The following is a 22768-nucleotide window of genomic DNA, read 5'->3' as shown; positions in this document are numbered from 1 at the left end:
TGTGTCTGTCTGTCACCTCTTCACGCCCAAACCGATGAATCGATTTTTCTGTATGAAGATTAATAATAATAGCACCTACACCGGTTTCGGTGACGGTGGCTGGTTTCATTGAATCCAGGCCAGCTACGCGGGAGTAATTTTATAGTGCCCAAGTGAGTGCGCAGTACACAAGAGCACTCTCTATTCCTATACTCTCTATTCCTACACATGTATGAAGATTGGAGATACTTTGAATCCCGGTAAAGGACATAGGATACTTTTTATCCCGCAAAAATATACGGTTCCCGTGCGGTACAGGAATTTTGGAGCAACGGAGTTGCAGGCATCATCTAGTATTATTATATCTTTTTACTAAAGAATATGGTATACCAATCTGAGGCCGTAGCCAAAGTCCCTTTCGTTAAAAACGATGAAGAAATTCGTTATCAAAATGTATGGGATTTGACATTAGTCTTCGCAAGCGTAATGTCATTTAGCGATGACTTATGTCAAACCGCATACATTTTGATATCAAATTTTGTCATCGTTTATGAATTATAACGAATGATACTTTGTCTAGGGGCCAGGAAGCATATGGTGGCCTATATACTCACCAAATACAGGGTGAGTATATAGGCCACAAAAATATAATAAACGCCTCCGTGGTCTAGTGGTATAGAGCGCGGCTCTTGACTCGGAGGTCGTGGGTTCGATTCCCGCGTTGGAAACATGTTATTTCCAAGTTTGGTTAGGACAATGCAGGCTGATCACCTGATTGTCTGACAAGTAAGATGATCCATGCGTCGGATGGGCATGTAAAAAGTCGGTCCTGCGCCTGATCTCTCGCCAGTCGTGTCGGTCGTCCGTCCCACTGGGTTATGAGAGTAAAGGAATAGAGAGTGCTCTTGTGTACTGCGCACTGCGCAGCGCACACACTTGCGCACTATAAAATTACTCCTGCGTAGCTGGCCTGGTTTCAGTGAAACCGGCCACCGTCACCGAAACCGGTGTGGGAGCTATTAAATACAGGGTGGCCTGACGTCACAGGCTAACCCTACCTAACCACCAACAAAGGAAAGGTGTTGTTTCACTCTTTAATAACAAGCTTTCCCAATAATTAAACTCTTTCTAGACCATCAAAACACCATGCTCCATTGGTCTGAACTCTACGGTTCTATAAAACAAATGGTGGCGAATTAAAAACATCATAACGTATGTGTTTTGCGTGGAAACTGTGTTCTGTTCAGGTTTATTTGTAAACAAGAATATTGGATCAATATTATTAACAAATGTGGTACGTCCAATCTGTGTTGTAAACACCACTTAAATTGCTGGCATTATAATAATATTATTGTCTTCAGCGCGACTGCGTCAGAAGAGGGTAGTTTTATGTATATATTATTTATACTGATTTAGTACACACTAGATCCCAGTTTAAGATGTAAAGCTTGCATTTAATTTTAAGATCTATCATTAGATTTGTTTCTTGGAAGTGTCAAAGAGCAGTCGGTTTTTTTTTAATATGAAATAAAGGGGACAAACGAGCAAACGGGTCACCTGATAGAAAGCAACTTCCGTCGCCCATGGACACTCGCAGCATCAGAAGAGTTGCAGGTGCATTGCCGGCCTTTTAAGAGGTAATGGGGGAGGATAGGGAAGGGAAAAGGGTAGGGGATTGGGCCTCCGGTGAACTCACTCACTCGGCGAAACACAGCGCAAGCGCTGTTTCACGCCGGTTTTCTGTGAGCCCGTGGTATTTCTCCGGTCGAGCCGGCCCATTCGTGCCGAAGCATGGCTCTCCCACGTCACATTTTTTGACGAAGATATATAAGATATATAAAATAAGGTGGAAAACGAGCAAACGGGTCACCTGATGGAAAGCAACTACCGTCGCCAATGGACACTCGCAACATCAGAAGAGCTGCGGGTGCGTTGCCGGCCTTTTAAGAGGGAATACGCTCTCTTCTTGAAGGTTTGCAGGTCGTATTATGTCCGGAAATACTGCTGGTGACAGTTTGTTTCAGAGTTTCACGATTAATGATTGTTAAAAAAAATCATTAAATTGTAACAGAACCATGCTTCCATACTCGGAACTGATGCTAGACAACAACTACGGTATAGTCAAAACTGAGACCCTCTTCGGATTCACACCCAAAGATGTCTTCATCAAGGACTTTAACACTTCAAAACCTTTGGAATGGTTGCTGAGAGAGAGAATGATACCTGATTCCCATGTAGGTTAGATCTTTTTATTATAATTTTAACTGTGCTAATGTGTCTTAGCTTAGACGATTTGTAAAGAATATTCAATTCCAGAAAATATCGCTCTATTTCACTTCAATTCCATTAAATTCTGTATGAAATTAGTCTATCGCGCGGAAACCATTAGATTTTTTGAGATAAAAATTATGTAAATCTTCCTCGGACCTCAATTTTCTTGCCTATTCCTACCCATCAAATCGACCTAGTGGTCCTTAGATGAAAATATGAAAGTGCCAAGTAACAGTGACAGACAGACACACTTTCATATTTTCATATTACTAAGGATATACAATATAGTCTCATAAAATTATAACATACTAGATGACGCCCGCAACTCCGTCGCGCCAAAACTCGTTTATCGCGTGGGAACCGTGCATTTTTCTGGGATGAAAAGTATCCTATGTCCTTTCCCGGGACTGAAAGTATCTCCACGCCAAATTTCATCCAAATCGGTTAAGCGGTTTGGGCGTGAAGAGGTAACAGACAGACAGACAGACAGACACACTTTCGCATTTATAATAATAGTATGGATTTAATACTAGCTATTTCACCGAGCTTTGCTCGGTATTCGATAGAACACGAATAAAATGACATTTTCTAAAAAATTATTCCTAGCTAGATCGATTTATCGCCCCGAAACCCCTTATACAGGGTGTAACAAAAATAAGTGATAATACTTTAGGGTGTGTACGTGTTCCTTGTAGAGAGTTCACTGTGAAAGTAGCAGCGCTGAAAGACCAAAACTTTTTTTTACTTTTGTATGGGGAAACTCGTGGCGCTCGGGCCCTTGCCCATACAAAAGTGAAAAAAATTTTTAGTCTTTCAGCGCTGCTACTTTCACAGTGAACTCTCTACAAGGAACACGTACACACCCTAAAGTATTATCACTTATTTTTGTTACACCTTGTATACTCAATTTCGTGAAAATCGTTGGAGCCGAGTCCGAGATTCCAATTATATATTTATATATGCTCGTTTAAAGATATAAGATATATTTTCAGAATCGTCAAGATCACTAAAACAAAACCAACCAAAGAACAAAATAAAAAGAGAAGGAAAGAAGAAATGCGTGTACAAGATAATGAATAAGAATAAGAGAACGAGGAAGAAGAGTACAATGCAGAAGAAGTACATGATGCCAGTTATGTTGGGCGTGATGGCCGCCAAGAGTATACTAGTGCCAGTGGCCTTGAAAGCCCTGGCATTCATTTCAGCTAAAGGTAAGCGCCATCTTTACCAGAGTACGGCAAAAAGGAGGGTGCTTATGTATGACGTGGGAGAGCCATGCTTCGGCGCGAATGGGCCGGCTCGACCGGAGAAATACCACGGGCTCAAAGAAAACCGGCGTGAAACAGCGCTTGCGCTGTGTTTCGCCGAGTGAGGGAGTTTACCGGAGGCTCAATCCCCTACCCCTTTTCAAACCACCGAATCAATTTTGGTGGTTATAAAGATAGTGTGAGTCCTAGGCTGATACATTTTGTATTTCCCACGTAATCGGCTTAAAGTTTTTTAAACTTATTTTTTTCTCTTTTCCAGGTCTCATGATGGGTGTCTTCTCAACCATCATGGCTTCTCTCCTCAGCCTGAAGGGTATGTTCGAGCACTCCCATCTCCAGAGGAAGGACGACTCCAAGACGCAGGTGGAGATCATCCAGGTGCCCAACACGGATGATCACTACCACGACAATCATTACCATGAGGATGTACAGAGACATGATTTTGTGCCTATGCTGATGTGAATATTAAATATAGCTGGTTTTGGATAGATTAGAATTTATTTAATCAAATTTTTACTCGCACTTATAATGGCCTTATAATGGCTGTCATTTTATTATAATTGAAAAAAATCGGCCTAGTGTGAGTTGGACTCGCGCACGAAGGGTTCCGTACCATTATAGAGCAAAATAGACAAAAAAATACAAGTTTTTAGTTCCCTTAGGGGAGCGTTCAGACTTGTGCAGTTTTCTACGAGTGCCGATTCAACTTGTGTGTTTTCCCAAAATGTACAGCAGAAAACGCGCAATAAACGCATAGATAACATGCACGTCTGAACGCGCTGTAACTCTAAAGTTGGAAGCCGGCTACATGAAGTTGCAGCAGACGACGTGTCGTCGCGACACTACTGGTTTCTATGTATTTCTATGAATAAGTGTTGCTAGCTTCGTGTCGCTAGCTGCGGAGGGTGTTTCATAGAAATACATACTAACCAGTAGTGTCGCGACGACACGTCGTCCGCGGTTGCTTCATATCGCTCTCTGCCAACCGGCAACTCTAGAAATGTTTATCAGATTTTTGTCCTTAGGCTTCTTACAGACGAATGGCACTTGTCGACGACTGCCGTCGACGCACGCGCACCGTCGGGTCTGATGGCCCGAGATGTATGAAATTCTAGGAAGCACTTAATAACGCGTAGCGATCTGCGCTGGTCATACATTTCAGTACACAGATTACTAGTATAATATTATAGATTTCGGTGTCGGCGCCGACGGTCACCGAACGGTCAGCGTGTGACTAAGGCTGCCTTCACATTACGTCACAAGCAGTGCGGCAGCTGCAGCGCTGCAGCAGCGCGACTTCTACAGGATGTAACAAAAATAAGTGATAATACTTTAGGGTGTGTATGTGTTCCTTATAGAGAGTTCACTGTGAAAGTAGCAGCGCTGAAAGGCCAATTTTTTTTTCACATTTGTATGGGCAAGCGCCCGAACGTCACGAGTTTCACCATACAAAAGTGAAAAAAAAATTTGGTCTTCAGCGCTGCTACTTTCACAGTGAACTCTCTACAAGGAACACATACACACCCTAAAGTGTTATCACTTATTTTTGTTACACCTTGTATACAAAAGAGAGTCGCGCAGCAGCCGCGCGATTCGTTTTAATATGGAGCCGCGCGGCTGTCGCGCGTCTGCCGCGCGGCTCGCGACGTATTATGTGAAGGCAGTCTAATTAGCCTAACTGTTTTGTCCTTATCATTTTAAGTTTAGCTGTTGTAAAATATTGTACCTACTATAATGTGAGCAATAAAGTGTTAATCTATTTATAACCAGTGTCTTAATTTCGCTCGGTAAAGTTTTATGATAATCACTTACCAGCAATACAAAATTTTACATAAACTGCGTTTCATTTCTATCCAACCATGTAAAAAAGCTAGCATAGAACATAAGCAAGTATACTTAATGCTATCAAGTTAAATATTAGGTTAGGTTTGTACCAGTTAATGGCACATTATTTTGGTTGAGTTTTAAGTTTTACTTTTAGATAAAGCTCAAATATTAAGGGCCCTATTGCACCACCACCTGATAAGTGCCGAGTAGGCTATCCACCACTTATTACTTTTCAGAACGATGGACTATGAACTATGGAGAATCTGTCAAAAAACTGTGAATAGCCTATTCGGCACTTTATCAGAAAGTGGTCAAACAGGCCCTAAGTGTATGTATCTATATTATGTGGTATATCTGATTGATAATCATAGTAATTAAAAATTGTAATCCAAATTTGAAATAATTTCACTAGGTCCTAAAGCGAAGTAACTAGCTAAATAAACAAAATAAGATAAAAAAACACAATATGTTTTATTTTTTATTACCAAAATGCTTTGTTCTGAAATATGGTTTAAAATGTTGGCTATTTTCCCTCAACATCTTATTCTAGAATATTAAGTATGACTGTTTCTTCTGTTAAATCTCCTAGGCTATTTTTCCCTTAAAATATTCCAAAATGTAGTCTATATCTGTTTTTTGTGATTGAAATAATGGCTGTCTTCCTTAAAATCTTCTAAAATATGATCTATTCTTCTGTTGAATCTTCTAAACTATCACACATCTGTCCTCATAGAACTGAGCGGTGAATGGATGGTTCAGTGTCATATTACTCTCAGCTATCTTATCTCTTACTTTGTCGGATACCGTGTAGAAGCCAGTCACCACTTTCCTCATGCCTTTGAAGAAGTATTCCTTCGGGTGGTGCTTATAGAAGTACGCTCTTATCTTCCTTCTTTTTACCACTATCTTCCTCTTAACTGGATGAGGTCTGCTGAAGACCGACTTCTTCCTCTTTAGCGCTTTCCTCTTTTTCTTGCTTAACTTCGGTTTTATCTTTACTTCTTTGACTGGCTTCATTGTTGGTTCGTGGAGTTGTATTCTAGATGTTTGGTTTACATTTTGGTCTTTTTGTAGATTTTTAAATATTTTTACAAAATTTCTGCTCGTGATGACATTGTCCGTCAATTATTCATGATGTTTATTTTTCATTTTCTAAATGGTCTACTGTTAAAAGAGTATTTTGTATGTTTCATAGACTAAAGACTACTACTAAAATAATAATGTACTGTAGTCTTTTTTTATTTGGTAATGGGTTATTTTGAAAATACATATTTATTTAGTTATTATAAATATTAAATTACATTTTATTTTTTAAATAGAATAATATGTTTTCTGCCACGTTGTTTCACTAAAATCACATAATATTATAAGTACCAGAAATTGCACCTAAGTGTCTAAACACACGTCTAGGCCGAAGTTACGCGGCGTAAATTCCGCATGAATCCGCCTGCAGTGTATTTTTAATTACCGATAACACACTATTCCGTCGCTTTCCGTCCGTATTTCGTATGCGTTTGACATTGCGGATGTAATCATGCGGAATTTACACCGCATAACTTCGGCCTAGTGTGTTTAGACACTGAGAGTTTGATACAGTATATTTTAAGTCCCAGAAAAAGACGTATAATAAGTTTTATCGGAAAAACTGAGATAATAATAACAATAGGTTATAGAACTATTCAACTATGACAGCATTTGCATCAGAAGGCGCGTGGAAGTATGCTGAGGGACCGGCAGAGTGTCTACGATATTGAACGCTATGCAGTAGTCAATAAAGTCGTATTGGATGTAGTATAATCATGAACAGTAAACACGCGTGTGACCGAGAAGAAAGCTGAAGTTCGTTGCCGCGGCCTTGTGGGGTTAGGACGAGTGCACATGATCCTAATAATGTCCCAGTACTGTTCCACTAATGTCCCAGTAAGGTCCCACTATTATAAGTGAAAAAGTTTGTGAGCATGTTTGTTACTTTTTATCGACGAAAAAACTGCGTCCCTTAAACAAAGTTCACTATTTCCATTTCATGAGAACAATTTTTAGTTCAGTTTCTCACATTTAATGGAACATTTTATGCTTAATCTTTACATTCAAATATAAATTGATAATTTTATATTTGTGTTTAGCACATAAAGTTAATATACCTAGCGGAATAGAGAAACAAAGGCCTGAGCAAGAGAGATGTCACTATCAGTAACACTGCGTGGTAAAAAGAGGCGTGTGATACATGACAGAAGCACTCTTTTTTTGACGTCCAGTCGGCACGTGCCGCTCGTTGACAATTTAATCTCATAGAAATCATGTTCCGTCATGCTTGTGTAAGTGTATACGTACACATATTTTTACACACAGATGAAACCAATTTCGGTTACGTTTGACTGCTCGAGGTTGTTGCTCTATTCCGCTAGGTATATTAAATTAATGATTCAAAGCCTACAACCTTCCCAATCTTTTCCATCCCAAACGCCACAGTGTATCCACAGCTTACCGATTTTGGTGAAAGTTTAGTCCTTGGCCTGATCACAGTTCAGATGATGTAACATGAACCATCACTATTACACGATCTTATTACCATGATACTCGCCTTTGAAAATTAGGGACTCTCTTGTTTTGAAATTATAGTCCAAATCCTGCATCTATGAGAGTAATCTATACTAATACTAGCTGACCCGTAGATGTCGTTTTGTCATATAAATTATTTCTAGTATCAATATAAAAAGTAGATAAAGGCTGGGGTGAGAGGAAAATAGTTACTTGAAACTTTTTATTGATAATATTAAATTTAATACTTCTAAATCATTGTTTTTAACGTGTTTTGCCAATATTATATATATTATCATTTTATTTAAGTAGGTACAGTTTATGTAAGTATATAAATTATTTGAGCATATCTATTTTATCTAATTATTATGCATTTACTTATAAAGATTGTTATAAGTATATACTATTTTATTCTACTTAATTAGTTTGCACGCCAGTGTGCATCTGTCGAGCGAACGACAACAAGGCTCCACAGAACACCAGGGATCGCGGTGTAGGTGCTATACCGCGATCATCACCTGAGTGGGGTCCTTTTCGGCAGCATTCGCATTACACTACATTGTGTTTTGTACCCAGATAGATATTAAAAATGTGTATTATAATGTCCGTCTGATTGTTTTTTTTTTCTTTGTTTTTTTGTTTTGCTATGTTCTGTTTTGTAATGTGGTGTAATGTGTTTACATGTTGAATAAATGTTTATTATTATTATTATTATAAAAGCCTATTCTCGGGCCTAACGAATGTGCACACAAAATTTCATTAAAATCGTTTGAGCCGTTTTTGAGGAGTTCGCGCACAAATACTGTGACACGAGAATTTTATATAGCTCTTAGAAGCCTTTCTCGCCGGGCTGGTTCCCGAACGTATGGTAGGCACCAAGGAGACATCCCAAAAGTGTTCATAATATTTAAAAATATGTTTATTTTAAAAATATTTTCATTCATTTTCAGTGTGTCTGTTTGTTTATTACTCTTTACTCTTTGAGCTTACAACACCTACGTGGTCCAGTGGTTAAGAGTGTGGCTCTTGACTCGGAGGTCGTGGGTTCGATTCCCGCGTTAGAAACATGTTATTTCCAAGTTTGATAACGACAATGCAGGCTGATCACCTGGTGGTCTGACAAGTAAGATGATCCATGCGTCGGATGGGCATGTGGAGTTGGTCCTGCGCCTGATCTCTCGCCGGTCGTGTCGGTCTTCCGTCCCACTGGGTGATGAGGGTGAAAGGAATAGAGAGTGCTCTTGTGTACTGCGCACATACTTGGGCACTATAAAATTACTCCTGCGTACCTGGCCTGGTTTCAATGAAACCGGCCACCACCAAAACCGAAACCGGTGTGGTTATTATCAATAAAGCTTACAACGCTTGAAATTTGGTGGGTATGAAGATATTTTGAGAGACGGAATAGGATAGTTTGTATATCGAAAATTTCATGCATTTTTGCGTAATGAATTTGTAAATATTAATTATTCAAAGATTCAAAGACTTTATTAGCATCCAAGTATTATATATATATAGCACCTTGTACAGGCGGTTGCTTATAAAATAGTACTTAACAAAATATATTTTGGATTGTAATTTGTTAACTACTTACATTATTGAATAATGAATTTGTAAATATTATTATTGCATCTTAAAATATATTAAGATCTAAACATGTTTGTTCAAATGTAACGCCTAAACCACTGATCCGATTTTCCTAAACGAAGTATCAATTGATTCGCAGATTCGCAATGCTATATCTGATTTCATAACATAGTACCATCGAGGATGTTGATTCCTATGCAATTGACAGACCAACGTTATTTGGTCGAATATGTCAATGCTGGGTTTGACGTAACGCAACCAAACTACTTAGGTTCCCGATTTGCATAGGAATCATCTTCTCTGATAGTACATATTTATATTAAAATTTGTGTATTATATATATTTTTCAACTATTCATAAAAAATCTACTTTAGAAAGCTATATCGTATTCAAAAATATTATACGGTTTTTGCTTGCAATTTTGGATGGTGACAAACCATTAGCATTTTATAAATCCTACTTTATTCATATAGAGATAGAGTTGATTTTAGGATGTGCTCTGTGGTGTTAACTTGAGTGTATGTCACGCCTTTTAGTTGTACGCATCTCATGTATGAATGAACGTTTCAACTCCTTGCGTGGATAGAAGAGTCTTGATACTTGCAGTTTTAAGAACTAGATATTTAAATGTTTTATGACTTTGAAGAATCTCCGAAAACTGATAGACATAAAGAAGAAGAAGAAGACTTTGAAGAAAGTTCTTCCTTTATTAATAAAGATAAATAAAGTTTTAAGTCTGCACTTAGTTTTCATTCTTATACTAGATTAGGGTTGCTGAGGATTCCTCTTCCGCTTCCTCATAATGAGGAAGTTCCGCAATATTTTGGGTTCCTCAACCGTTACCGCATTCCTCATAAATAAAAATAAAAATTCCTCTTCCGCTATCGCTTCCTCAAAATTTAAGAGGAATTTATGAGGAATTACACTGCGCATGCGTGTCGCGTATCCAATCACGCTCTGGCGCGGCGGCGCGGCGCCGGAGCGGTGCCGCACCGCACCCTGAGGGCAAAGATGAGTATTGCAGCGGCGCCGCTGCGGCGTGTGTCTAAACAGCCTAAGGGCCGCGACACACCAGAATGGCAGCGGCGACGCGAGCACTTTCAGTGTCATAAGATTTTAAACTTTATCTTCATTTTTGTAATACATAGTACAGCGGCCACGGGCGGCCGTAGACTTCTCAAGCGGTACTATGTATTACAATAATGAAGATAAAGTTTAAAATCTTATATACTTATAAAATTACATGTCCTGACTGATTGACTGACTGATTCATCATCGCTGAGCAAAAACTGTAAAAGTTACAGCCACGAAATTTGGTGAGTAGGGTTGTTTTATTAAGTAGACACCCACTAAGGAAGGAATTTTGAAAATTTTACCCCGAAGGGGGTGAAATAAGGGTTGAAAGTTTTAATGAAAGTCCGTCATTTCTTGAGTTAGAAACATGAAACTTTATTTTTGGGTTACTGATTAAAAATGAATGGATACGTATTTAAACGTTTTTGGAAATTTTACCCCCAACGGGGTGAAATTGGGGTCGAAAGTTTGAATGAAACTCCGTTATTTCTTGAGTTAGAAACATGAAATTTTATGTTTGGGTTACTGATAAAAAATGATTGGATACGTGTTTAAGCGTTTTTGAAAATTCTACCCCCAAGGGGGTGAAATAGGGGTGGAAAGTTGCAATGAAAGTCCGTCATTTCTTGAGTTAGAAACATGAAAGTTTATTGACGTTTGCGTTTAACGTTTGCTTAAATAGGGTCCGTTTTTACCCTTTGTATAAGGAACCTCAAAAACAAAAAGGAGAAAACTATCCATCTTTGTTATTATACTATGTTAACGCGGATGAAGTCGCGGGCAACAGCTAGTCATATATATATGACACTGAAAGCGCTCCGAGGGATGTAAAGCGGTAATATTACTTTCGTAAAATTCGGTTTTTTACCATATTTTACGTAAAATATAAATAAATTACGTAAATTACGGTAAAATTGGCTAAAATTCAATTTAACAAGAGTTAAATCGTATTTTACCTTTTTAGTTAGTAATAATTACTTATTGCAGTCTTCTTTAAAAAATAAATAGTCAAAATCCAGACAAATATTACTGAAGTTGGTGAAAACATAAGACTTAATAATCTTATGTTCTGTAAATTCATTTCTCATGAACTGGATAACTACCAAGGCATTGAACGTATGACTATTATGCAAAAATAACTAATAAATAATAATTTAACATCATTAGGACACTTTTTACACTTCTCAAAATGTTCTGTCATCCGAGTAGCATTAGCATTTTTGTACTCCGTATTACAAAATATACACATCACATGTTTCCTTTTGTCATGTTCACTTAGCACTTGGAAATAATCCCACACTTTTGCTTGATTTCGTGGCATAATTTACTAAATGCACGTATAGTGCAGTCAGTCAAAACAATTGCAAGCAGAGTTGCATTTTGCGATTTTAGAAAAATTAATCATATTATGATTCATATCATGATTCTTCAAATTTTAGCCCCGCCGAACGTAAGTATGTTGCAAGTTGCAACTTGCAACTACACGCTCTTCTCACCCCCCGCTATACTTTTCGCATACATACGTAGCCGGTAATTTTACCGTAATATATATAAATTGCCGTAAAATACGCGTATTTTACCAGCGTTTTCGGTAAAATTACGTAATTTTGCAACCCTCGGCTCGCCTCGCCGCTGTCATTTCGATGTAGCGCGGCCCTTATTGCTAGACTGATTTTGATGATTCTTTATTGTGTGTGTTTTGAGAATGGTTTAGAATTTAGATTCATAGTTTGGTTCACTGGAAAATGCCCTTTTAATTAATTTTTGTGTAATGTATGTACCTAGTACGTTATGTACAAAGTACAGACAGGACAAAAGTTTGGGTTGGGTCCGCTAGTATTTATAATTTTCTATCTTCCTCTTCCTCATCCGCTTCCTCTTCCGCTTCCTCATCCGCATCCTCTTCCTCATAAAATATCCTCTTCCTCATCCGCATCCTCAAAATTTGCGCGTGACAATTCCTCTTCCTCCTCCTCTTCCTCATAATCACTTCCTCAACAACCCTATACTAGATGTATGTATGAAGACTAACTTCAGACTTAACATCAGCTGGAGACTACCTAGACTTATTTTTACTTTATTAGCTTTATACACTAGTTAATTAGTTATTTTATAAGTAGGGTGCTAAAAAGGTGCCACTTTAAAAAATAAAAAAATTCACCATTTAAAAACCGTGCATACTCACAAATTTTATAACCTTTAAAAATAAGTAAAGCTATTTTATCGTTGAAAAGTTATTTTTCAATTAATGATCAAAATTTCAGGCGCCCAGGAACAAAATAAAGCTATAAACTTTATTTTATCCACCAACCATACCAACCAACTGCTACGCAGTACAATGTATTGTACCAAGTATCACGACAGCTCGTCACGCTATCCCACCGCTATATATACAGATCGCATCCCGACCTGATCTCATTTCATCCACGACCGCCGCTGCTCCCACTCTCTCCAAAATCCCGAAAATCCCGAAAAACCCCAAAAACCCAAAATCATGAAGGTTCTCTGGGTGTTGCTAGCTGGTCTGGTGCTGTGCTCCGCCGCTCCTGGGTCCAAGGATGATGAGAAACTGGAGCTGTTCTCTGGAGTCGCGATCGAGAAGTAAGTTATTTTACATTTTAACCGACTAACAAAAAAGGGGTTTTATGTTTGGCTGTGGATTTTTAAAGTTAAAGTGAGTTTTTGCCTATTTCCGATTTAACTTTTGTGTATTGTGTTTAGGATGTTTAGTTTGAATCCAGACATAAGAAATTTGGGATAGTAACCTTTAATTTTTAAGAAATTTCAGTACTGTATTATTTCCCAAAATAACACAAAAACGTGGGATGTTAGGATAAGGTAATAACCTACCTTAACCTAACTACTAACTGCTAACATTAGTATTTGAAGCTAATGAAAACAATTACAATATTGATTATGAAAAGGATTTATCATAATATTTTTCAATTTCCTTTGAAATATTTAGGTGTGTTTAAAGGTTAATATCGTTTTATGTCTGCACGTGAACTTTCGTAAGATTTTCAGGTAATCTCCTTTATTTTCATAATTTTCTAGATCTTGCTTTTAAGATGCTTTTACTTGCCATATCAATGATGGCTTACATAGATCAGTACAAGCAATCACAAACTTGGGGCATATTAGTCTATAATATGCCATGGTCAACACTGATTTTACTATCGATTATTATCAATGACGATCAACATGATGGCAGACTTAATTTATTCGGGTTATGTCAATTAAATGTTAATTGTTAGGGCCAATTCAGACTGCAACGCGACGCGGAGATGCATTTCTGTACTGAATCTGTCAAACCCATACTTGAAATTTATAAATGCAGATCTTTTTTTTTATTAAATAAGGGGGCAAACGAGCAAACGGGTCACCTGATGGAAAGCAACATCCGTCGCCCATGGACACTCGCAGCATCAGAAGAGCTGCAAGTGCGTTGCCGGCCTTTTAAGAGGGAATAGGGTAATAGGGGAGGGAAGGGAAGGGAATAGGGGAGGACAGGGAAGAGAATAGGGTAGGGGATTGGGCCTCCGGTAAACTCACTCACTCGGCGAAACACAGCGCAAGCGCTCTTTCACGCCGGTTTTCTGTGAGAACGTGGTATTTCTCCTGTCGAGCCAGCCCATTCGTGCCGAAGCATGGCTCTCCCACGTTTAAATCTACATGTGCACGTCACGTTGCGATCTGAATCAAAATCAAAAAAATCTAAATATTTATTTCTAAATAGGTTAACAAAGTTAACACTGTTACTGTCGCACTCAGAGTGGTACAATGTATTAATATCGTTATTTTTGTCGACTTGGTTTGATAGAACACGACGAAATGACAAAGGTCTGTCATCTGCCATATAAATTAATATCTTTGCCGTACATACCGTACTTGACAATCATGGTGATAATAATATTCTAGTAACCATAGCTGGGCTTGTCCATTTTTTTTTAATTTTGCTCATTACAAAAACATTTCGAGGAATAAGGTCAGTGATCGTTTTTCTGTATATAAACGAAAAAAATACCCATTAGTTACTTATATTTTTGAACAAATATGTTTAACCTTAGTTTGACCTTCAATGGCATTAAATTAGCAATAAATTCGACCAACATTACGTTTCCAACTTTTGGTAAGCTTCTCGTATCAGCTTTCACATAATGAGAACTTGCATTTGACGAACCAGCCATTATAAATAAGATTGAAAGGAAATTTAAAACATACTGCAGAGGTCAATTGGCCGCCGGTGATGACGTCAGAGCGAAACTTTAAAAATTTATTGAGAAAAAACTAGCCAATGAATTTTAAAATTATTTAATTTATATTCTTAAAATACCCTATTTTAACGAAAAAAAATATAAAAAGTACATGTGATTTTTTTTGGACAATGCCCATTAACGAAGTTAACATTTTGATTAACGGATTAACTTTTAAGTTAAATTTAGAGAATGTTAACGGAGACGTTAATTTCCGTTAATTTGTAGAAGTCCGTTAATCGTTAACCCAATGCCTACTATATACCGCACAGCACCGCGGCGTGGCGCGAAAAACAGTTTCAAACGCACCGTCTGTCAAGAAAAAGTAAACGCAGTACAAAATTTTCTAAACGCTCAAAAGTTGTTTTTTTCTCATTGTTTTTCCCCAGAGAACGTTTATACTCTTAAAATATACCTTGCACATTTTATCTCAATTTAATAATGCATATTACCTCTTTTTCCACGGGTAAAGACGTTTTAACACCAAAACGAGCCTCGCTTTACAGACAAGAACTTCAACTTCATAAAGGGGAATATGCACCTATAACACATTACAATTATATGAATATTTTGTTTGTTTCTAACCTGTTAACTTCCAGCATCTAAACCAACAAGTTTTTAAATAAGTTCACTCACGCAACGATATAAAAATGCAATTTTACATAAATTAACGGATTAACGTTAACTTGCGTTAATTCTTTCGAAATGTAACGCTTTAACGTTTAACGAAGCTAACTTTTTTTGTAACGGATTAACGAAGTTAACTATTTGATTAACGGTGCCAAGCTATGCTAGTTACCATGGCTACACATCATGAAACATAAAGAGAGCCTTTAAAAGCCGCGCCCAAAACCCAACTCTTTACAGCAATTTTCCGCTAGCCTAAAGTGAAAATAAACGAACAATGCTTCGGATTTACTTTCTTGTGCTCGTGTCAATTGTATCGGTTTACAAATATCATCATGATCGGTACAGTCACGACCTCTGACCAAATATTGTTAAGTTTTATGTAACTTATCGGTAAATACGTATTGATAATAATATTATAGTGGTGAAATCTATGCCAATAAAGGCGAAGGTTTGTGAGTTTGTTTGTTTGTTACTTGATTACACAAAAACTACTGAACGTATTCATCAATTTGGCATGACGTTAGTTCATAGGCTTCGATTAACACTTAGGGCATGTTTTACCACTTCCTGATAAGTGCTTAATAGGCTTTCCGTTACCTAACTTGATGAAGCATGGATAATCTGTCAAAAAAGTTGCGAACAGCCTATTCGGTTTAACAGAAAGTGGTGAAACAGGCCCTTAGGCTACTATTCATTACGAAAAAGTACAGTGCTTTCGTATTATTAACTCACAGTACACTCAAACCACTGAATTGGTTAAGACCAATTTAGTATATGAATACTTCGGGTCCCAAAGAATTTTAAGATATTTAAGATGTGTATTACACACAAAAAAACTTGGTTGACTACTGAACCCTAAAACGGAACCCTAACGAGCTGATTTTTTGTATATTGGTAGGTTAATAGTTATAATTCAAGAGTAACATTGTCCTACAAATGGAACAATCCATATTTTAGTACCATCAAATCAAAGTATGAAATCCATTTTATTTCTGTTAGCTACCACTTTCAAAATTTTAAAATGTTGTTCGTCTTATCACTAAAAATTAGCTTAGGTAGTAATCAAAAAAATTGTTCTAGGGCTCCCGTACGTGTGTGATAACAAAACTACCAGCAACACCTAATTGGTCATCCATCTTATCACACTGATCTGGAACATAATAATATCTATCAAAGCTAAAACTCTAACAGATATACAAACATTATATATTTTATTATATTTATTATTCATACTATAAATTTCAGGGATCAGTCGGGTGAGGAGAAACTGAACGTGAAGTTCGAGCCCGGAGAGCTAAGGGACGCCGCCAGGACTTTTGAGGAAGGTAAGAGCATACACTAATAATAGTAATAACTCCCACACCGGTTTCGGTGACGGTGGCCGGTTTCATTTAAACCAGGCCAGGTTCGCAGGAGTAATTTTATAGTGCCCAAGTGTGTGCGCAGTACACAAGAGCACTCTTTCTCTAGTCTTGTAACCCAGTGAGACGGAAGACCGACACGACTGGCGAGAGATCAGGCGCAGGACCGACTTTTTACATGACCATCCGACGCATAGATCATCTTACTTGTCAGACAATAAGGTGATCAGCCCGCATTGTCCTAACTAAACTTGGAAATAACATGTTTCCAACGCGAGAATCGAACCCACGACCTCCGAGTCAAGAGCCACGCTCTTAACCACTGGACCACGGAGGCGTTCACACTATAATATTGTGAAGTCTATCTTCTGAAGAAGATCTTAGGCTATAAGATTGTGAAGTTTCGATAAATTTCACAATAATTTTGAGGAAAAAACGAAACAACCACTTCAAACAATAAAGCTCTTAAAACAAACTACGTAGATATTATATTTTACAAAAAGTTACGCCATTAATGCCAAAATGCGACAATGTGGTCCTATTTTTTGCCTACGCCTTTTATTTTATATCTATATATATAAAAATGGATTTTCAATTGTGTTAGTAACGCTAAAACTCGAAAATGGCTGAACGGATTGGGCTAATTTTAGGCTCAAAATATTCGTAGAAGTCCAGGGAAGGTTTTAAAGTGACACGAAGTTCACCGGGACAGCTAGTATTTTATATATTTAATTTATATATTTTATAATATCTATTACGTCCTATATAATACTTATATCCTATTTTCCGCTTCCGCTTGTACTTGGGCCGCTAACCTTGACCGGCTAACGTAATCGCGGTCATACACACGGCAAACGTCAACGACCTCACTTTCATTCGCCCGTTCCTGTTTAAACGGGTCGTGTTTTTGGTTTTGATTCGATTTATTTACAAAATAAACATGAAAAACTCTCTTTTTGATTTCATTTATTTACCGTACCAGAAAAAGTAGATTTGAAGAAGAAGCATATGCTGCAAAATATAATGCGAGTTTTCTTTCACATCACTCCTAGACTAGTAAGGTCAATGACCGCTAGTGCCACCGTAATTAACTTTGACTTTAAATAAAAAATAGTTAATTTAAGACCTTCTCTTATCTCTACTTGTCTGTATATTTATCTGCATGCAGATAAGTAGTCAGAAAAACAGCTACGTCAATTACAACGTTATAATATTCTTTTGTTAAAACTTCAAATTAAAACCGGTGTTCTTTATATCATTGTACGATTGTAAGTTACGTTTAAAAATATATTAATGAAAACAGCAATTTTATCGTATCCCTAATTAAAGCATTATTATAATATAAGATCATATTTAAATAAAAAAATGCATTGGTTTTTTACTTATTATTATCAACAATACATTCCCTAAAATTACATATTATAAAGCCCGTCACAGACTTAGCTATAATATATATTAATATACCGTACTATAATATATATTATAGTAGCTACCAGAAATATATATTATAGCTGAGTGTGCGGTCACGCGAAAATTATTATAGGAAATATATTATAGTAATATGCCTAGATATAAAAATATTAATATATATTATAGCTAAGTCTGTGACGGGCTTAAAACAAATATAAAATATTTCTGTAGCTGCACATAAAAAGAGTTTAATTAAAATATTGAGTTTGAGTTCTGACCGTCAGCTCATGAACTCCGCTACCGCTTATGCTTGTACCACTGACCTTGGCCCACGTAACTGTTACGTCAGCGGTCACACTGCACACAAGTTAAGGGGTAACGACCTCTTAATATCCTCTTTCTAACGGGTTATAACCCTTAGACGGTAACTTTATTAGTGGTTACGGTAAACAAAAATGTTTTAAGGTTGAAACACTTACGGATTTTGTTGCGGAGCATTTTTATTAATCCCGACGTTGACACAGGTGGACACGGTCCGTAAGTGTTTCAAACCTTATAATATCATGAGCTATACTCGCGTAAACTTAAGAAATCATTATGTAAATAAAATTATTAAAAATACCATTATTTTCTTCCATAAATAATTAATGTAATTACAACAATACGTACGGACCCGACAGATGTTGTCCCGTCTTAAGTATGAAGTTTAAATTGTCAAAGGTGGTTAAGTTACGTCATCAGAAATAGATCTACAGGTCGGTGGTAAAATATTCTTAAATTTTCTGATTTTAGATATAATTTAATTTCATAATTTGAAAGAAATAATTTTCGGAATCGGCTTAGTTTGTTGTTATTCAATTTAAATTTACCTACCTAAATAACATTATAGCTAACTCATTCATCAAACTGAAAATATCCTAACGACTATTACGATATTTTTTTTACATTTATTCAGTTTTTTGGATACAGGATCTCACCTTTTATCGAGATAAAAGTTTGCTTTCAACCTTCTATTATTGGCTTCAATGTTTTAATAAGCTTTAGAAGAACTGAGCCAAAGTACACAAAAAAAAAATTTTGCTTAAATTATTACTACAGGTTTCCTACACAAAACGGAAACAGTTTTACCAAACTAGTTAAGATTCCAACGTATATTTGAACTGTGTCTAACGACGTTGAACGTTTCTTTGGTAATTTAATCGGATCATTAAAACTTGCGTGCGACATGTTGCACGCGAGAGATCGAAAGTGTTTGTACGTTGACACGGCATTGTATCATGCCAACTGTCAATAAGTGACACGCTCTGACCTGACAATGGGCATGAAGAATTTTTATAGGTTTATGGCGCAATAATTAACGTAACTGAAAAAAAAATACATCTCATTGTAAAGCTACTCTCAAAATAATGTCGAATCAAAATATGCCAAAAAAACCGACATTACACTGGTAAAATCACAATTCACGAGAACGAGTTTTTGTGCATAATATGTATATGGAACGCTCAATATAATACGACAATTGTTCGTTAAATATCTCATGAATTATTTTTATGAACAGTAATAATTAATTAGGCCACTTTTTTAATACTGTAAACTCCTATACTCAGACCGCACCATATTATCTATACTCTTACACTCGCACCACACCACATCCTCTGTACCCCCACACTTGGGCCACACGACCTTGACCGCCACAAGGCATTCACCCAGCTTTCCTCGCGTGCACTCGGTTTTCTTTTATTTAATTTATTTGTTGTCTGTTCAATGCCGTGACTTTTGTTGTTAATGCTAGCTTTATTTGCCAATATCGTGACATTGTACTTTTTATTGTTTACGAGTGAAATTGTGGACGAAATTAACATTTAGTAAGCTGCTATTAAAATTATGTTACTTTGAAATACTGTTTCATTAGTTTTATGTCATATAAATAAGATACTTAATATCGTACGTATTTTTTTTTATATTTGGTCTAAAGATAATATCGTCTACTACATGCTGTATTTACAAAGAAAACAATGTTGACGACCTCTGTGGCTTAGTTGGTGAGCGATACCATCGCGCTCATCAATTGAGCCATAAAAAGCTCAAGCCAGGGGTCGCGGGTTCGAATCCCGCTGTCAGAACAAGAAGTTTTCAAAAAGTGATCCTGAGTCTTGACTCAGGATCACTTTTTGAAGTACAAACATCAGAGAAGAAAGTGATAATATATTTGGGAGTGTATGAGTCCCCTGTTGTAAAAGTTGTTGTCTGTAAAAGTAGCAGCACTGGTCTTGACCAGTGCTGCTACTTTTACAGAATACTCTATACAGGGGAATCATACACACCCAAATATATTAATTATCACTTTCTTTTGTCGCACTCTATATATAATTATATATCTTTCAGCCCATAGCAATCTAAAGAACTTTACTCCTATTGTTATCTTCTTTAATGTTTATACTTCTATTTCTTCCAGCACGCGGCAAACTCAAGAAGTACACGCCTCTCATCGCCGGCATTGGAGTGAAAGTGGTGGCGATCGCTGGTCTCCTCTTCGGAGCCCTCACCCTGCTGGTCACCAAGGCGTTGGTGGTAGCGAAGCTGGCGCTGATGGCTGCAGCAGCCCTGGGCATCCACAAATATCTGAACAGTAATAACCAACAAGATACGATACAGGGAAAGGTGAGTCTTGAGCCAGTCTTGGTTAATTCTTGTTCTAATAACTTTTTTAACACCTCCATCGTAGGCATCGCAGACACAATAGATTTTCAATTGTTATACGGCAGCCGGCTGCTGCTTGGGGATTAATAAGTTAAATCTTTCAAACTAGTTAGTAGTTGACCCAGTGAACTTCGTATCACTATAGAAAATAAAATTGCCCTTTTTTATATTGTTTCACCTTGCGACCTCTCCCTAGACAAACGAATATGACAAGACTTTAGTCTTAGGCCATATTTTATTTTTATTTTATTTTATTAAATTTAGAAACGTACATTAAGGCCAATTAAAAGTTTTCACATATAGACAGAAATCTAACAAGAAACATGAAGTCGGCAGATTAACAAACATAACAAAATATCAACTAAATAAATAAATAAATCACACACTAAAGATTTTTTTAGTAATACATTTTTTCAATGAAGAAACTCTGGTATAATGAATAAGTCTACGGTTGGATGTTCGTGCAAGATTTCATTGAAGCTTCTACTGGCTCGTATCAGATATCGGTTCGGCCGTTCTCAAGTTTTAGATAGACTAACACAATTGAGAATTATTTTTTGTTAATAGAGAAGATAAAAGATAATGAGTATTTACTAGCCTTGCTTTGGCATTTATGGATGATCCCTTACCGATCTGTCTACTAGATTTTTGGTTCAATTTGTGGCAATATCTATCGCTAAGAACGATATTCCGACCGAGTGAGGCAGTATCTCGGTTAGGTCGAATCGCATTGACGTCATTTGGGATTTGGAACGTTGTACATCTCTTGCCGATCTCCGAAACTTTGAGTTCGCGGTCAGTATTATGTGCTATTTGGTCCGCTACAATTTTATATACAAAAGCATATTATATGTATTTTCTATGTGAGAAGAACTTACGATAAACAAAAAAAAAATACATTTTTGACATTATTCGTGCCAAAATTATATAATATTTACAAGCAGTATACTTTATGATTTTGCCCACAGATCGGCGGTGGTTACCAGGCCCAGCCCCAGCAGTGGGCAGCGCCGAGCGCTCCCGCCGCCTCTTACCCGTACGCACGCGCGCAGGAGGCCAACGACCTCGCTTATAAAGCGCAGTTTACCCAGCAATAAGCCAGATAAGCGTAGTTCACCCAGCAATAAGCGAGATAAGCTCACTTCACGCGACAATAAGCGAGACAAGCACAGTTCACACAGAAATAAGCGCAATAAGCATTGTTCGTTCTGAAATAAGCACAAATAAATAAGCTCAGATGAAAAAGCGCTGAAAAGCTCAGCGTACTTATGAGTGTATTGAGAAAACGCGCTAAAGTAAATTTGTTCAAATTATTAAAAAAAAGTGCTTGTATCGAATGATATTTAGAATCAAAATTTGTACGTTCAGAATAAAAATAATTAATCAATATCAGTAACTTTGTAATGTTGTTATATTATTATGTTATATAATTAAGGTAATTATATTACCAGCTAAAAAAATGCCGAAACTGTGCTTGATAAATATACCTTTTATTAATAAAAAAATCTGCGCTGAGCATCCATACGTCATAATTATACATTGCTCCTTGTCCATTACGTTACAAAAATCGCTTGTTGGATAAGGAAAGAACATTGTAAAACTATACACAGTGATCAGAGTAATATTTTTATTATTAAGGAGGTAAATGTATAAATACAGCCATTTAGATTAAGCGCTTTTAAGCGACGATCTCGCTTACCACTTCCGCTTAAACATATTTTATTTTAAGGGTTATTGCTTTAATATTTTATAACTTGCGAATAATAAATAAAATAAAAAAGCGGAGAATAAAACGAACGAACGACTTTCCGATGATCTTATTTTTAGGTTAATTTATTTAATTTATTATTGTAAATGTGCTGAATTCTAT

General features: G+C 36.9%; 1 protein-coding gene across 1 annotated transcript; it reads left to right on the top strand.

The window, feature by feature from the left end:
* Positions 1–13003: 13003 nt before the first annotated feature.
* LOC121737543 lies at positions 13004–22182 on the top strand. The gene is made up of 4 exons (XM_042129197.1): positions 13004–13145; positions 16673–16752; positions 20654–20859; positions 21867–22182. The coding sequence occupies exons 1-4, from the start codon at positions 13039–13041 to the stop codon at positions 21993–21995; spliced, it is 522 nt and encodes a 173-aa protein (XP_041985131.1). The 5' UTR covers positions 13004–13038; the 3' UTR covers positions 21996–22182.
* The last annotated feature ends 586 nt before the right edge of the window (positions 22183–22768 follow it).

Source organism: Aricia agestis, chromosome 21 (assembly GCF_905147365.1).
Source record: "Aricia agestis chromosome 21, ilAriAges1.1, whole genome shotgun sequence".
Classification (NCBI taxonomy): domain Eukaryota; kingdom Metazoa; phylum Arthropoda; class Insecta; order Lepidoptera; family Lycaenidae; genus Aricia; species Aricia agestis.
The sequence above is the reverse complement of the archived record's forward strand: the minus strand, read 5'-3'. Positions and strand labels throughout refer to the sequence as shown.

Bases quoted from the DNA above. Each gene is read 5' to 3' on its own strand.
- LOC121737543 (XM_042129197.1), top strand. From the start codon at position 13,039: ATGAAGGTTCTCTGGGTGTTGCTAGCTGGTCTGGTGCTGTGCTCCGCC. The intron at 13,146-16,672 runs GTAAGTTATTTT...TATAAATTTCAG, and splicing joins TCTGGAGTCGCGATCGAGAA to GGATCAGTCGGGTGAGGAGA. The intron at 16,753-20,653 runs GTAAGAGCATAC...TATTTCTTCCAG, and splicing joins CGCCAGGACTTTTGAGGAAG to CACGCGGCAAACTCAAGAAG.